The following is a 15,323-nucleotide window of genomic DNA, read 5'->3' as shown; positions in this document are numbered from 1 at the left end:
ACTCTAAAGTGCTCAGCTAAATTTATGTTGACACTCAAGTAGCTATCCCAAATAGGTCAACCGTGATGCAATATTAGAATCACCTGGGAGCTTTAAATACATCAAACCTGGCCACATTCCCAGAGGCCCTGGCATCAGTATTTTTTAATTCTCCACATGTGATGTGAATGGAAAGCTAGTGATGAGAATCACTGAGCTGGAACATTAATTAAGACATTAGTTCTCAAACTTTAGATCTCATCAGGATCCCCTGCAGATACTTTTAAATGCAGATTCCTGGGCCATCCCTGAAAGTTCTGACTCAGTAGGCTTCAGATGAGCATCAAGATATTGTATTTTTAACAAACACCTTATGAGTGAACCTTGAACCCCACTTCGAAAGACCTTCCCAGTCTAGATGCTGGCTCCTCAAAGTGTGGTCTCAAGACCCTCTGGTGCAAGCCTTATCTGGGAGATCACCAGAAATACAGAATCCCAGGCCCTACAGAATCATTATCTGCATTTAAAAATGATCTCGAAGGTGATTAGTTTGCCCCTTGAGGTTTGAGAGGCACTGACCTAGATATTTAACCCTTTCTAGGGAGCCTCAGCAACTTTACTCTTATATTCCAAGCCCCTTCTGAAGTATCCTATCACAACGGTCCCTGTGTTTGTCTCAGGACTGGGATTATTCCCAGGCAGAAAAAGTGCTTAGACAACTTTTCCATCCTCATCAAACAACTTACAGAAACACCAATTTGCCAATATCACATTCTGTATAATGAACATTTGGTGTGCTTATAAAATAAATATATGCAGTTTAAAAAATGACAAGAGAGGGGATTGCTAAGTGCTTGCAATTATTTCAAGTGGCTGCACAGAAAATAAGAGAAGGTATCATAAGGTGGATATAATTAGGAGTAATGGAATAAAATTAAGCACAGGAAAATTTATGCTGGGTATTGGAATAAATTTTTTCTCAGCAAGGTCAGTGGTTCCTATGGTTGTTCCATTAAAATGGCTGAACTCCTTTCTCCAGGTTGAGTAATTTTCAAACTAGACTAAGGGGAGCATTTGGAAACAGGAGGTTATCAAAAAATCCTTTACTGTCCAGGCATTGATCTGGATGATTTAATACAGCATTTCTATTTCTGGAATTAAGCATTTACTCTTGCCAAATGCTTTCCAGTTGTTTTATTAACTAGGCTTTCCAAACACCCCTTTGAGGTCAATAACAATTTTATTTCCACTTTTTACATAAAGAACTTGAGGTGCAGAGGTAAAGGGACTTGGCCAAGGTCATTCTGCAAGTTAACAGCTGGTGTCTGTGCAGCCCGGGTACTGCTTAGCTCCTAAGTCAGGTTCCTGTGCTAATCCTGATGCCTTCCGGAAGTTGAGAGAGGGGAAAGATAACAATGGGTGATTATTAAAGCTATTTTTTAATGTTTTGTAATGTTCAGAAGCCTTACATGTGAATTACTGGAAAATATTCTGAAATTTGAGGCTATGTTAGCAAATATAACACATTGTTTCTTTGAGAGAATTCAGCTTTTTGAAAATAATGCAATTGAATTAGGTCTGTTTGACCATTTGTTTGAATGATATATTTGAATTGGTCTGAGTTGGTATATTATGTCAAATGACTGGTTTAATTGAAAATTTCCCTAGGGTTAAAGTTGTCATAGTTTCCTTTAAAATAGGGGTTCTCAAACTTAAGGGTGGGCTTGTTAAAACAAATTCCCAGGTGATACTGACACTGCTGATGTTGGGGTAGCACTTAGAGAGCCACTGCGCAGAGTATAGCCACGCTGCCAAACCCCCAGATTTCCTCAGTTTAAACAGCAAAGAATGTCTGTAAACTATTACCTGCAGACCACAGAGGCGTCCTGTAAGCATTGGTGATCTGGTTGGGTTTCACTCTTTTATCTGCCCATTTTTAGACAAGGGGCACCAGGGGAGGGAAAAAAATGCCTATAATGAATGGGCGCATTGCTTACTTCTCCCAGACTATTAACTGTACTTCACTCTGGCCATAAAGAAGTTCCAGGTCTCTTGTGTTAAATAAAAACTGATGTAAAGCGGGGAAGGGGAGAATAATGGGAAATGCTTACCCAAGTATCATATTTCTTTACAGATGGTCATTTTTATTGGAGTAGAGGAAAGAATGATGGTAGATAGATTCAGGGTAGATGTGGGAAGAGATATGTCTTCCATCATAGCCGTTATTCTAAAACTCTCTACCTTTCCATTGAGACTGAAGTCAACTACATTACTATACTCCTAACTACCTCCAGTCAAGGAAAATAGAAAGAAGAATTTTATTCTCTCACTGAGCCCCATAATACCTAGTCCTCCCTAGTTTCCCAGAGGCGTGATCAATTTCAGTTCATCGTTTTTCCGAGGGTTACCATCTGCAGGTATATTTCAGGCTGTCTAATTCCACAGAAATATTCTCCAAGGTTTAGAGTCTCCTTCTCTATCCAACCCTTTTAAAAATAAATGCTATGTGAAAATACCATCCTTCTAACCTGCTTCCAGTCAACACATGTACGGGGAAGCTTTATCATTTGGAAGTCTGCTCTCAGTTATGGGGAATAAATAATAAATTGTTCTATACTAAAGCATGGCAGCACAGAACATGGCACAGTGCCTCGCACATGGGTGGAGCTGAGAGAGCATGTGAGAAATAGATTTTACTGGACACTTACTGGGTGGTCAGCATCAAGCTCAGAACCATACATGAGAACTCTGTGAGAGCATTTGTCTAACTCAGAGATCTTCCGAGGGAACCAGGGCACATCCTCTAGCTCTGTTGAAAACAGTGCAGGTTCAAAAATATTAGTTCACAGATTGTGTTTTCCCCTTTGCAATATTTGTCAGATTGCAAAATTACCCGACAAGCTAAGACCACCCTTGCCTTCTTCCTCTGTCCAAATATTCTCTGGAGGATTCAGCGTCACAATAGTGGTTTGAAATTTCAGCAACTGAATGAGCTCATTGAATTCTGTTTTCCCACACTCACAGTCCACAAAGATTTCAACCTCAGAACTTCTTCGCCGAGATTTCCTGGATTCGATATGAACCATGTTGACATGTTTTTCCTGTGGAAACATGAGCATCTGAAAATCACCTTCAGGGGACAATAAAAGGAATGCCATGAGCTTTTCTTGTTCACATCTTAAGTAAGGTGCCAAGTACCCACACAAGAGGAAGAGACAATCTCTTTTTTCTTTGAATAAAACTTGGAAATGTTTCCAACCATTATTTCTATTAATAAAAAATCTATACATTTATACTTCTGTGTACAGGTTGTCCTGCCTCATAAAAAAGCAGAAGGGGCATTTAAAATATAAAATGGCCCTATAAAATGAACATCATCATTTCCCAGAGAGTGGTATACATCCCACAGGTGGCACGTGATTATTTCGGGAAAAAATTATTTATTATATTATCATGTAATATCCAGATTTATATGTTTCTGAAAAACATAACTAAAACTCAAACCCCTAATATAAAGTTTTCTTTTAAAATAAACAAAGTTTTAAAATAACCTTTTAGAAATAACCTTTTATAATCTTTTTATAAGTAAACAGTACAAATGGCAAGCAGAATTTGGGGAGGTGGTATGCAAATGACTGAGGCTTGGGAAACACTAGCTAAACTGTAACCCATATGGTAGAAAAAGAAATAGGAGCAAGATAAGCAGTCAAGAGAGGATCTCTGAATGCAAAAGGAAAACAAACAACTTAGGCGATTGCAAGGAGGGTGAAAAAAAGGTAAAAAAGTAATGATAATTACCCCTAAATTGGATCACTTAATAATTGTTCTCTTTTGGCAATCTTCAAACTAGCTTCAACCAAGGATATGTTGCTGCAACTATCACTCTATGATGGATCTCAGAGATAAGGGCAGTGATTTAATATTTAAAAATCAAGTTAGAATTTCCCCAGTGACGTGTTCTTCATTTCCTCTAAGTTAATTGAAGACTCTGTTCTCTCCATCCCAACCTATCTCCAAATAAGCAGACATCTTCTCACTCCAGATGATATACTGTGATTACCAACACAATTTCTGATACAATCCTAGATGATCTCAGAATTTTCAGCATAGGAACAGGATAGGTAGTTTCCAGTGCCAGAATAGTATCAAATCAAACAGCACTCTCCCCTATATAAAGAAACTGGTCTTGTGACGAGGAAACTAAACGTCCTATTTCTGTTTTTATTAACCTTTACAATATCATGCACGTTTTTTCGGTTGGCTGATAATAATATTAAGATTAAGTTCAAGGCCCAATAGACTTCACATACATTGTGTAACGTTGGGCTTTTAATGGCCTTTGGTTGAAGCAGAGTAGATGTTTTTAGGGGAACTGAGGTCCAGATGGGTTAAATGGCTTAGCTAAGGCCCCATGACTAGCTGATGGCAGAGTGAAAACTCAGGGCTGCTAACTCCTTCTCCAGGAATTTATCCACTGCTCCCAGCTGTCTAATTGAATTGGCCTGCCTTTGGCACTGTGTGGACACAGCCTTGGATGACATAATTATCTGTAAAATATTTCCTCAGATTTCCATTACCACTGTTTATGGTGCCTGATCCTTTCTTCAAGGTCAAAAGAGAACAAGAAATTATTTGCCAAATCAGGATTCTAATTCCCCTGCTATGATCATCATAGAGGCATCATAATAATGCCTCATAGTTGTACACTTTACAAAGCACTTTCACTCATATTATGTCGTCCCAGCAATCCTGTTAGGTAGGAACTATTACTGCAATTTTACAAATAAAGAAATTGAACCTAAGAAGAAGCTAGTGTTTAGCCAAGCCAGGAGAACACAGGTCTGAATCCCCTGACTGCAATTCCAGCTATCTTTCCACTGCACTAGCAGCCCAAGGCATCACGCAGAGCTAGGCTCCTTATCTTAACAGCTCTCATCAACAGCCACTGCCCCTAAACAAAACGCATTTGTAAGGGAGGGTGTCTGCTGAAGGGTAGAGAAACAATTAGATATATGCTGGCAAGAACACAACAGCTTTTCTGGGCTTTTCCAGCCTCATCCCTAACCAGGATCTTTCTTGAGTGTTCAAACTACAGATTTGGGCCTGAGAAGATGCTATGAACATTTCTATAAGATAAGGGAAGAGCTAGCCCAACAATATATAATATAGGGAGAGTGACTCATCTTCGCAAAAAGATACATTAAGACACATAAACAATGAGGCTTAGGGGAATACCGAGTGCCTATACTCATCTATCTCAGTTTTTCCTAATAAACATGCTCCTAGGACATGTGTAAATTCAAATTGAACAAATCAAATCAAGCTGCAGGCTCTTGCTACTTAAGATACCCTGTTTGGCTCCTCTTGTGTTTTCATTTTCGGGTGTGAAGCTCACATTTTTGAAGTACTGACCTCCTAACCTGGCAATAGTCTTCAGAGTTCCTAACAAGCTAACTCTGCATTAATAAGCCACAGCTTATGCAATTCTGCTTATTTCATTGCTTGACAGACAACTCCCCTTTTAAAGCCTCGTGAAGTTTGGTTCCTTTGAATCTTTCACCACATTATCCAGAAATTGATTCAGTAATGTTTCATAGCAGATAACAGGTTTGTAACCAGGCACACAGTCACTTTTAAAATTATGTAATGATATTTTACATTCACCTGAAAGAGCCTCAGTGCTTTTACCAATCCACCAACTTCATTTTTCAAGGAGAAAACAACTGCTGTCTTGCCACTGTCGGTAGCAGTTTCAATTTCGCTGCTTCCCTTGTTGCCTTTGTCATCATTTTTGCCAGAGTTAGCTTTATTTAGCTTCAGGAATGTCAAAGCATAATAAAACAAAATATTAGTTAGGGTTCCAGAATCCTCCATAATTAGATTTTTCCCACACATTTCATTCATAAGCTGGAAGCTCCACCAATCATACAAACTTAAGATGAAGTTGCCGTGTCACTCATAACTTTCAATCATAAATATTGGTCTAATTTGCTCTGAGACACTATTTTCCAATGGTCTAAGACATCATCTAGTGGTTGAAATTAAAAGGGGATCAGATTTGCTTCACTTTAATAGCAACAAAAACCTGACTGTCATAAAGCCTGAAGTATCATATATGAACAATTCCTGCCTTTCTAGGATTATTTTACAGCACAAAATTTGATCTCTTAGCCTCGTTGAATCATACGGAAACTATATTAATTACTAACCACAATAAAAATAAGATCAAACATATTTTTGAAAATAATTTTAGTTTCAATTAAATTTTAAAAACAAAATGTCTATTTCATTCCGAAATATGTCAGCACATGTCCAGAAATTAATGGGTAATGTTACTTTCTTCAATTAGATCCACATTGTCAATGTGAATCTGCCTGCAAAAGTTTAGCACAGACAAGTGTATAACTCTAAGGCCATCTGTGTCAGAAGATATTTGAAAAGTGACTATTAAAATTCAGCGACAAATAAAAGGAAAAAAGGAGAAAGGAAGGAAGGAAGAAACCTGGCCAGCTAATTATTAGGAGCAAATAGTAAAAATCTGAGAAACTGAAAAAGATTAACACTTCATTAGCCACTTAAGATTTTATATTGCCTGATGAAGTAATGTCTATTAATCCTGCTGGCTAAAGAAAAAAATGACAGATTCCAGTAACTCAGGTAACATTGCCAGAAATGCAGAATAAAAAGCTGGAAACTTTATTTAGGAATAGAATGGGAGGAAACAAAACAAAAACAAGCTGGAAACTTTCATTTGACAGACAACGCAAAATTATGATGGTCTGTTTTATATTCTTTATATGCAAATACAGCATTGGGCAGACATAGAAGTAACTCCTGGCAAATGGTGATTTAATACAATCATACCAATCTACTACCTCCTCATGAAACTGAGAAATGTAGGTTTGCTTTGGGACCCAGTGAATAGTTATCTGCCATTGTCTTCTTCTGATTTCTCTACTGGCTTTATTTTCACACATCAGTATTGCCTTACTCACTAGATTTGTATATAATAGAGATGGAGATTTTATTATTTATGACTTGAGGGAGGGAAGAAGTTTATGCAGACATTGATATTTGACAGTATGTTTAGTCATTAAAAGCTCAGATGTCTCAGTGTTCTTAACATCTGCCTCCTCCTCACCATACAACACACAGATCTTGCATATATAAGTAGCATTTTTTATATAAAAGGGTCATACATTAACCATTACCCTGAGCTTTCTTTGTTTTCCTTCTAGCAGTTAATTATGACTTCAAAATTCTTCATTGTAATATCTCATCCAAATATTCATGATATTTAAATGTTAGAAAATCTATTTACGTTTTGGCCTCATTTTTGCAAATTGATTTAAATAATTCTACAGAAGTTGCCATGTTTACTTTTCAATATTTTTATCAGTAATAATGTCAGTACAATGCAGCCCTCTGGCACATATTTGGAGCTACGATATTAAAACAGATTGTTCTATGATACAGACTGAATTGGATTTGGTTGATAAACTCTGATAGTACAGTAATAAAATAACATTTAATATTTTTAATGACTAGGACCTGGATACATTTTTATTTCATGGTTTTTATTAAATCCCATGACTATTACCTGAAAGCAGGATCTAAAATCCTGCAAATACTGCTTTTTTATCCTGTAGATATGATAAACATAAAACTCCCTAAACACTATAGCAAGTGGTGTATTGCTTTCATTATTCCATCAAGTAAACTGAAAAAAATTGAGCAATGTGGAACACAGAAAAACTTTTGAAAGGAATCCAATCTTTCTTTTCGTCCAATAACCTGCACCCATAACTAAGAACAGAAAATAATAGTTCTATGTTTAAAGACCAGGCTTTGTAAACTGAAGGGGGTGTAGGAGACAAAATGATCTTCTGAAAACCATGGAAATTTATTTAATTTGTTCTCCCTACTCCTCCTCATAATAAATGGCTTTTCAAAATTCTCCACACTCTATTTTTTTTTCTTTTTTGGTTGTAGGTTGAAGACACTGATTCATACAATCTCTCATTCTTAATGTTCAGGAACTTCTTAACTCTCTACTTATAAACTTTGCGGAAAAAAAGTTTAGCACGCAGTGATTGGCACGCTCGCTTTACTTATGGAGAGAAGAGGAAGACTGGAGGCAGACAGGAGGAAAGCAGGGTAGACAGATTATAAAGAAGGAGAAAGTTGAGGTGTGCGTGCTTACACTACAAAAGGGATTCATATGGTGAGGAGAAGATGGTCACACCCTAGAAAATACTTCTCCATAGTGCCAGGTGCGTAGTACTCACTGTTGAGCTGCCAAGTAGCTGATGCTCTTCGGGCACTGCTGAATCCAGGGAAAACCCTCTCCGTGCCCAGTATTTACTGGAAAACATCATCATTGCTGGCTGCATGGATCCCGGTGTAATATTCTTTCTCTGCAGCAGGGGGGACTAGAGGGGCAGTAGCAGCGCTGGCGGAGATTGAGAGGAAGGGGCGTGCGATCAGCTGCCTGCTTGCGGCGCTGTCCAGAACCCTGGTGCTGAAGAGTAATGCGAATCCTCCTACCCCCGGGCTCCTTTATATGAATGACTGGAGACTGATGCAAGACTGATTAGAAAGAAACTCATTTCTGGTTGCCGATGGCCACAGTCAGATTACAGACCTGAAGCCTGGGGTTATCTGTGCTCATGGTGTGATTTGTTTCATAGGTCGAGTAGCTTTTTGGGCGGGGGTGGTGGAGAACAATACATAAGGGGGTGTTATTTGTACAAGAAACCATCTATCCTCTGACGTTAGTTCTCTCATCTCTCAAGCTTGCCACTGGCAAGTTAACCTCAGTCTTTAAGCAACTGTGAATTCAAAGATTTTGTGCTTTCTTTCCAAAATTAGAAAAATAATTTAAGAAAGATCAGCACTGCTGAATGTTTAAACCATTTTACGGATTTTTTAATTTTTAATTTTTATGGATAACTAATAGTTGTGCATATTTATAAGGTACATGTGATATTTTGACACAAGTGTACAATGTGTAATGATCAAATAAGGTAATCAAGTTATCCATTGCCTCAAGCATTTATCATTTCTTTGTGTTAGAAACATTCCAATTCCACTCTTGCAGTTATTTTAAAATACAAAAGAAAATAAATTATTGTGCTCCCGAACACTAGATCTTATCCCTCCTATCAACCTCTATTTTTTTTACTCATTGACCAACTCCATTTTATGTTAATAAGCTTTTTCTGACTTGACATCTTATAATTTTGTGCATGCAAACGTGTGAGTGTATATATGTGTAATGGCTTTCATAAAAGGGCTTCTTCTTAATGCTGTGATGCCTCTATGTAGAGTTATATGGAGGAAAATGCATTGCAAGGGAAACATAAGGGTTTGACTTAGCCACATGTAGATTACGTATAGCTCAGTTACTAATCCTGGAATCTTCTTTACTAAATGAGAAATAAAAGGAAACTAGATTCCCATATAGCAGCCATTCATTTTAATATTCTTGTGGTTACTGAATTTTTTCTCTCTACTGGAAACCATGGAAATTTAATCTTTGGCATGACCCTTTCATATAAAAAGTGCTACTTAAATATATGAGATCTGTGTGTTATGTGGTGAGGAGGACGCAGAGGTTAAGAGTACTACGACATTTGAGCTTTTAATGACTACACATACTGTCAAACATCAATGTCAACTAGATCAAATCCAGCAACTTGACATGCATAGATTAATCAATATTCTTACTATTCAAACCTTAGAAAGTCATAAAATTCACCAGGCCACAGGAAAATGTTACCAATCTCCTGAAGAATGAAAAACTCTTGACCAAATGTGCTTGTTTGACTGAAAATCTAAACAAAATCTGGTGCTGGCACTGCTTGTCTATATAGAAAAAAAATTTCAAAACAAGTCGGGATGAACTAATATTGACTGAAGTTTAATTGTTTCTGGAGTCTTGAAGGGACATAATTATTAATTGATCTAATTCTGAAAATATTATTTGGCTTACATTTTCTGTAAGGGTCAGCTCTAATCAGCTAATAGGAGAAGCAAGTTTAAATAAGACAAATGAAGTAATGACAATAATAGTAGCTAATGTTACTGAGATGTAATGAAAGAACCAGAGATGTGAAGGGATAAAATCCACTAGATAGTGTCCCTGCTTGGATGTGGAAGTGAGGGAAAAAAAAGATATGAAAAGTAATTTATTTATAATATATATTTAGAATATTAAAGACAACTACTTTTGCTCACCCTGGAAACCCTATTAAAACAAGATAAAAAAATTCCTTTTCAAGGTACACAAGAGTCGCATAAATTGGAAAACAATGGCAACAAAAAATTAGCAGCTTGAAAGAAGAAAAAAATGATCAAAGGCTTTGCAGTCATGGGAAAGCTGAACCTTAAGCTATCAATGAAGAAGACTTAGAAGCAACACACTTTACATGACAGAATACCCTAAAGGCTCAAATACCTCTGGAATTGAAGGTAGATGAGACTGAAAAAGAGTGGTTCAAAGTGTGAGAAGCAGTTAGGCAAATCAAAACTTATAACAAAGTTATAATAATCAAGACAGTGTGGTACTAAGGACAGATATATAGGTAAATGAAATAGAATTGAGTGTCCAGAAATAAACCCTTACATGTAGAGGGAATTGATTTTCAACAAAAGTGCCAAGACAATTCAATGCGGAAAAAATGATCTTTTGAACAAACTGTCCCGGGACAACTTTGGATATCCACATGCAAAATAATGAAGATGGACTTCTATTTCACAGTGCACACAAAAATTAACTCAAAATGAATCACAAACACACATGTAAGAACTAAAATTAAAATTCTTAGAAGAAAGGATAGGAGTAAATGTTTTTGACTTTGGATTAGGCCATTGTTTCTTAGATAGGACACCAAAAACATAAGCACCTAAAGAAAAAAATAAGATTTCATCAAAATTAAAAACTTCTGTGCTTCAGAGGACACCCTCAGAAAAGTGAAAAGACAACCCACAATGTGGGAGGAAATATTTATAAATCACATATCTCATAGGAAACAGTATCCAGAATAAAAAATTCTTACAACTCAGCAATTAAAAAAACAAATAGACCGATTTTTAATTGGGAAACAAAATTTATTTGAGACAGCTGGCTCTGTTACTCACACTGGAGTGCAGTGGCACAATCATAGTTCTTGGCAGCCTCAACCTCCTGGGCTCAAGTGATCCTCCTGCCTCAGCCTCCCAAGCATCTGGGACTACAAGCACAGGCCACCACACCCAGCTAATTTTTTGTTGCTGTTGTAAAGGCAGGGTCTTGCTATCATGCTCAGGCTGGGCAAAAAAAAAATTAATAGACATTTCTCCAAAGAAGATATGGCCAGTGCAAACAGGAAAAGGTGCTCTACATCAATAGTCATTAGGGAAATGCAAATCAAAAAACACAGTATGACTTCTGACCGACTAGGATGGCTAAAATAAAAAAGACAGACAATAACAAATGTTGGTAAGGAAGCAGAAAATGTGGAACACTCACACATTGCTGGTGGTATTATAAAATGGTACAGTCACTTTGGGAAACAGTTTGGTGGTTTCTCAAAATGCAAAACATAAAGTTACTGTATGACTCAACAATTTCACTCCTAGGTATGTGTAAAATGGTGTAGTCACTTTGAAAAAACGTTTGGCGGTTCCTCACAAAGGTAAAACTACAGTTACTACAGATTGAGCAATTCCACTCTTAGGTATACACCGAAGAAAAATGAAAATATATATCCACACAAAAACTGTACATGAATGTTCATAGCACCATTATTCATAGTAGCCAAAAGTAGAAACAACTCAAATACTATCACCTAATAAAAAAACAAAAAATGATATATGATAAATAAAATGTTATTTAGCAATATAAGGAAATAAGGTACTGATACATGTTACGATATTGGTGAACCTTGAAAACATAGCATAATGTGAAAGAAGCCAGTCACAAAAGACCATGCATGTATTCTAAGATTTTGTTTATATGAAATGTCTAGAAGATGTAAAAAGAGATCGTTTTAAGAAGAGAGAGAGACACACACAGAAAGTAGATCAGTGACTGCCAGGGGCTGGAAAAAAAAGAAGAGGTGGGGAATAGCTGCTAAAAGGTACAAGGTTTCTGTATGAAAATGTCCTAAAATTAAATATTAGTGATATTTACACAACTTTGTGAATATACTAAAAACCACAAAATTGTAAACTTTAAGGGAGGGAATCTTTTGGCATATACATCGTATCTCAATAAAGCTGTTATCTTATTTTTAAAAAGCAGTTAAAATTCCATATTCCCCTTGACTAAATAGCCAAGCCAACTCCTCTTTTGCCCCCAGGCAGAAAATTGAAGGTTACTCTCTGGAAAGGGTAAAACAAAGGGCCTCTGGTACTTAGGAGCATCAGGCATAGTTGAGAATAGGGGTACCATTCTGATTAAATGAATGTATTGAGGTGTTGAGACTCATGATATCATGACATGGAGACTCCCAAACCTCAGAAGGCTGACAGCCAGGCATTTATTCTCCAGCCAAATAAAGACAAAAAATATCTTTGGAGAATCTGGCAAAGGCAAGATCTTAAAACACATTGAAAGCTCAAGATCTTAAAACACATTGAAAGACCTAATATTGAAAGCTCTTAACAAAATATTGCAATGAGATTACCCTGTAGGTAAGGTCACATTTGACAAGCCTCAATTTAAATATTTGGTAGAGAGTGTGGGGTTAGATTAGTGACAACTGTATATAAAATCAGCCAGTAGAAAACCTTGATAAGAATTAACTCCCCAAGAAAAATGAAAATTAGGGCTGAAGGGGAGCATGTCTCATTTGGGGATTACAGTTACAAAGTCATAACATAAGCACTAAATATTGACCTAACCAATATTATATCAATTATATTGGAAGACAGACAGATAAGAAAGTGTGTATGTGAATAATAGGGGCTGTGGGGAGAGGGTAAACAGCTAAATTCTTGTCTTCCAAGATGAAAAATCAATGGTTAATGCCTAGGGCTGAAAATCAAAGTAGCAGCAGCATACACATATGACAGCATTGAGACATATGGAAGTAAATACCACAAGCATGACCTGACAGTTGAAAGTCTTGCCACTGGTGGGGGATGGGGAGGGTAGGAGGATATGGATGGTGGGGAGAAGGAGAGGAACAGTTTCTCATAACAAAAAGTCTTGTGGAAACCATGTACATGTGTGATATTGATTACAAAAATATAAACTTTAAAAATAAATTATGCCGGGCATAATGGCTCAGGCCTATAATCCCAACACTTCGGGAGGCCAAGGCAGGATGATTGCTGAGGCCAGGAGTTTAAGACCAGCCTGGGAAACATAATGAGACCCCATCTCTACAAAAGACAAAAAAATAAAAATAAAAATTACTAGTGTAGTGGTATGTGGCAGTATTCCCAGCTACTCAGGAGGCTGAAGCAGAAGGCTCACTTGAACCAAGGAATTCAAGGCTGCAGTGAGCTATGGTCATGCCACTGCACCCTAGCTTGAGTGACAGAGCAAAACCCCATCTCTAAAGTAAATAAATAAATAAATAAATAAATACTGCATGGAAATAAGGCATTTTTAAAAATAAAACTAAGTTTAAATCTTCGCTCTGCTATTTGCCTACTTGTGCTTAATCAGGACACATTACTTCACACTTTTCAGCCTCCATTTCTGTAATAGAAGGGCAATAATATCTAAACCTTATAGGGCTGTTATGCTGATTGTATTGTATATGTATAAAGTGATTAACATGGTGGCTGGCAGATATTCAACTCTCAAAGTGTTAATTATCTCCCTATGCCTCATTGATTCTGAAGCCAGAGTAATATAAAATTGAGCATTGGTTTGCAATATTTGACAGAAATTTAAGAGATGTGGATACCTAGGTTTTAATGAGGTGGTTGCCCTCATAATTCATGATAAGTAAGAAGTCAATAGTCATAAAGTGAGCCAGCAGAATTGGCTTGGATCAAGCAGCTAAAGAGGCTAGGAGTCAGGAAGCGAAAAATTGAGTGGGAAAATATAAAGAGAGATACTGTCAGATAAGGAGACCTCCAACATAAGATCTTACAGGTGGAAGAGGGCCATGTGATCATGAATGGCCATGATTGCAAACAGCTGAGATATGAAATAGGGGTCCACAAAATTAGGGAAGTTTTATGTTAAGGACATCAATAAGTCCTCAACATAGGTATTTGTTGTCATTGAGGAAAGCAGTGAAATGAGAGAAATACTATAAACTAGTCCTTAAAACACCTGGAAAAATGGAAATGACTTCTGAGAGGCTGTAGCCCATATGAACAAAGAAATAAAACAGGCAATATAAATAAACTAAGACAACCAAGGGGATGCTGAAGCATCCGTGGCCCACAATTGGAAGATACCAACCTATCCATGCCTACCAATTTCCATTTTGTAGACAGAAAGTGAGAGGCCTGAGAACTCCTTATTTCTTCTCCTTCCCTTACCACTCACACTCACCATGCTAGCTAAGTTAGAAGCCAGCTGGAAATGCAATGTCATGAAGAGAAATCCAGGCTTCAGTAGTGCAAAGAAATGCGTTTGGGAGAAAGAATGAAAGGACATGAGTAGACTTAAAGTAAGGGAGAATTTGCCTGGCAACACCCCAGTGTGAATGGAGAAAGCAGGTGTAAAGTTATTAAAGGATAGATATTGGATGTGAGAGTTTGGAGATACTCAAAGTAAGAGTTTCAAGATTGGAATTCGACAAAAAGTCTGATTCCTTTTCCTTTAATAACTTGTCCTTTAGGTTTTAAGCCATCATTCTAGTCTATCAAGTATGTGCCACAAGCAAATTTGATGCGTGTGCTTACTATGCTTAAATTCATGTTGAACAAGGCAAGAGAAAGGGCTGACCTTTATATTTATAGCACACAACCAAGCTAACAATCAGTTTGGCTGGATTTTTTTCCCATTGACATTTGTCTTCTAGAGATTATAGGGTATACTTTAGTCTTCTTGGCAGGAATTGTTCTCTATTACTACCAACTGCTCCTAATTTCATCAAATTAATCACATGAATATCATACCAAAATAAGTTTATTGCCTAAGGTGCTTCCTTGATTTAGTAGTATTGTAACTTATCAATAAAAGGAAATGAAATAAGCATGCAATGATTTATCTTTAGGAAACTCAAGCAGACTCCTCCATAACACCATTTTATTTTCAAGATATGCACAAACCGACATCTCTCCTGACTTTGAGTGAAAAGTCTTGATTGATTATTAGTCTCAATAGTCGATATGAGTGATGCACTGTGCTCAGATGAAAATTTCCAAAAATTAATACTCAAGTGGCTTTT

The 15,323-nt window shown here is 37.0% G+C and overlaps 1 protein-coding gene across 1 annotated transcript in view; it reads right to left on the bottom strand.

Moving 5' to 3' along the window:
- Positions 1–8,514, bottom strand: part of TPH2 (tryptophan hydroxylase 2) — a 100,446-nt gene extending 91,932 nt beyond the window's left edge. Inside the window, exons 1-4 of the mRNA XM_054444089.2 lie at positions 8,268–8,514; positions 5,644–5,793; positions 2,897–3,080; positions 2,688–2,788 (exon numbers count right to left, since the gene is read on the bottom strand). Coding sequence (XP_054300064.1) covers positions 2,688–2,788; positions 2,897–3,080; positions 5,644–5,793; positions 8,268–8,372 — 540 coding nt within the window. The 5' untranslated portion in view covers positions 8,373–8,514. The remainder of the gene's footprint in view (positions 1–2,687; positions 2,789–2,896; positions 3,081–5,643; positions 5,794–8,267) is intronic.
- Positions 8,515–15,323: the final 6,809 nt, after the last annotated feature.

This window comes from Pongo pygmaeus, chromosome 10 (genome assembly GCF_028885625.2).
Source record: "Pongo pygmaeus isolate AG05252 chromosome 10, NHGRI_mPonPyg2-v2.0_pri, whole genome shotgun sequence".
Lineage (NCBI taxonomy): Eukaryota > Metazoa > Chordata > Mammalia > Primates > Hominidae > Pongo > Pongo pygmaeus.
Note: the sequence above shows the minus strand (reverse complement) of the source record. Positions and strands in the feature narration are given on the sequence as shown.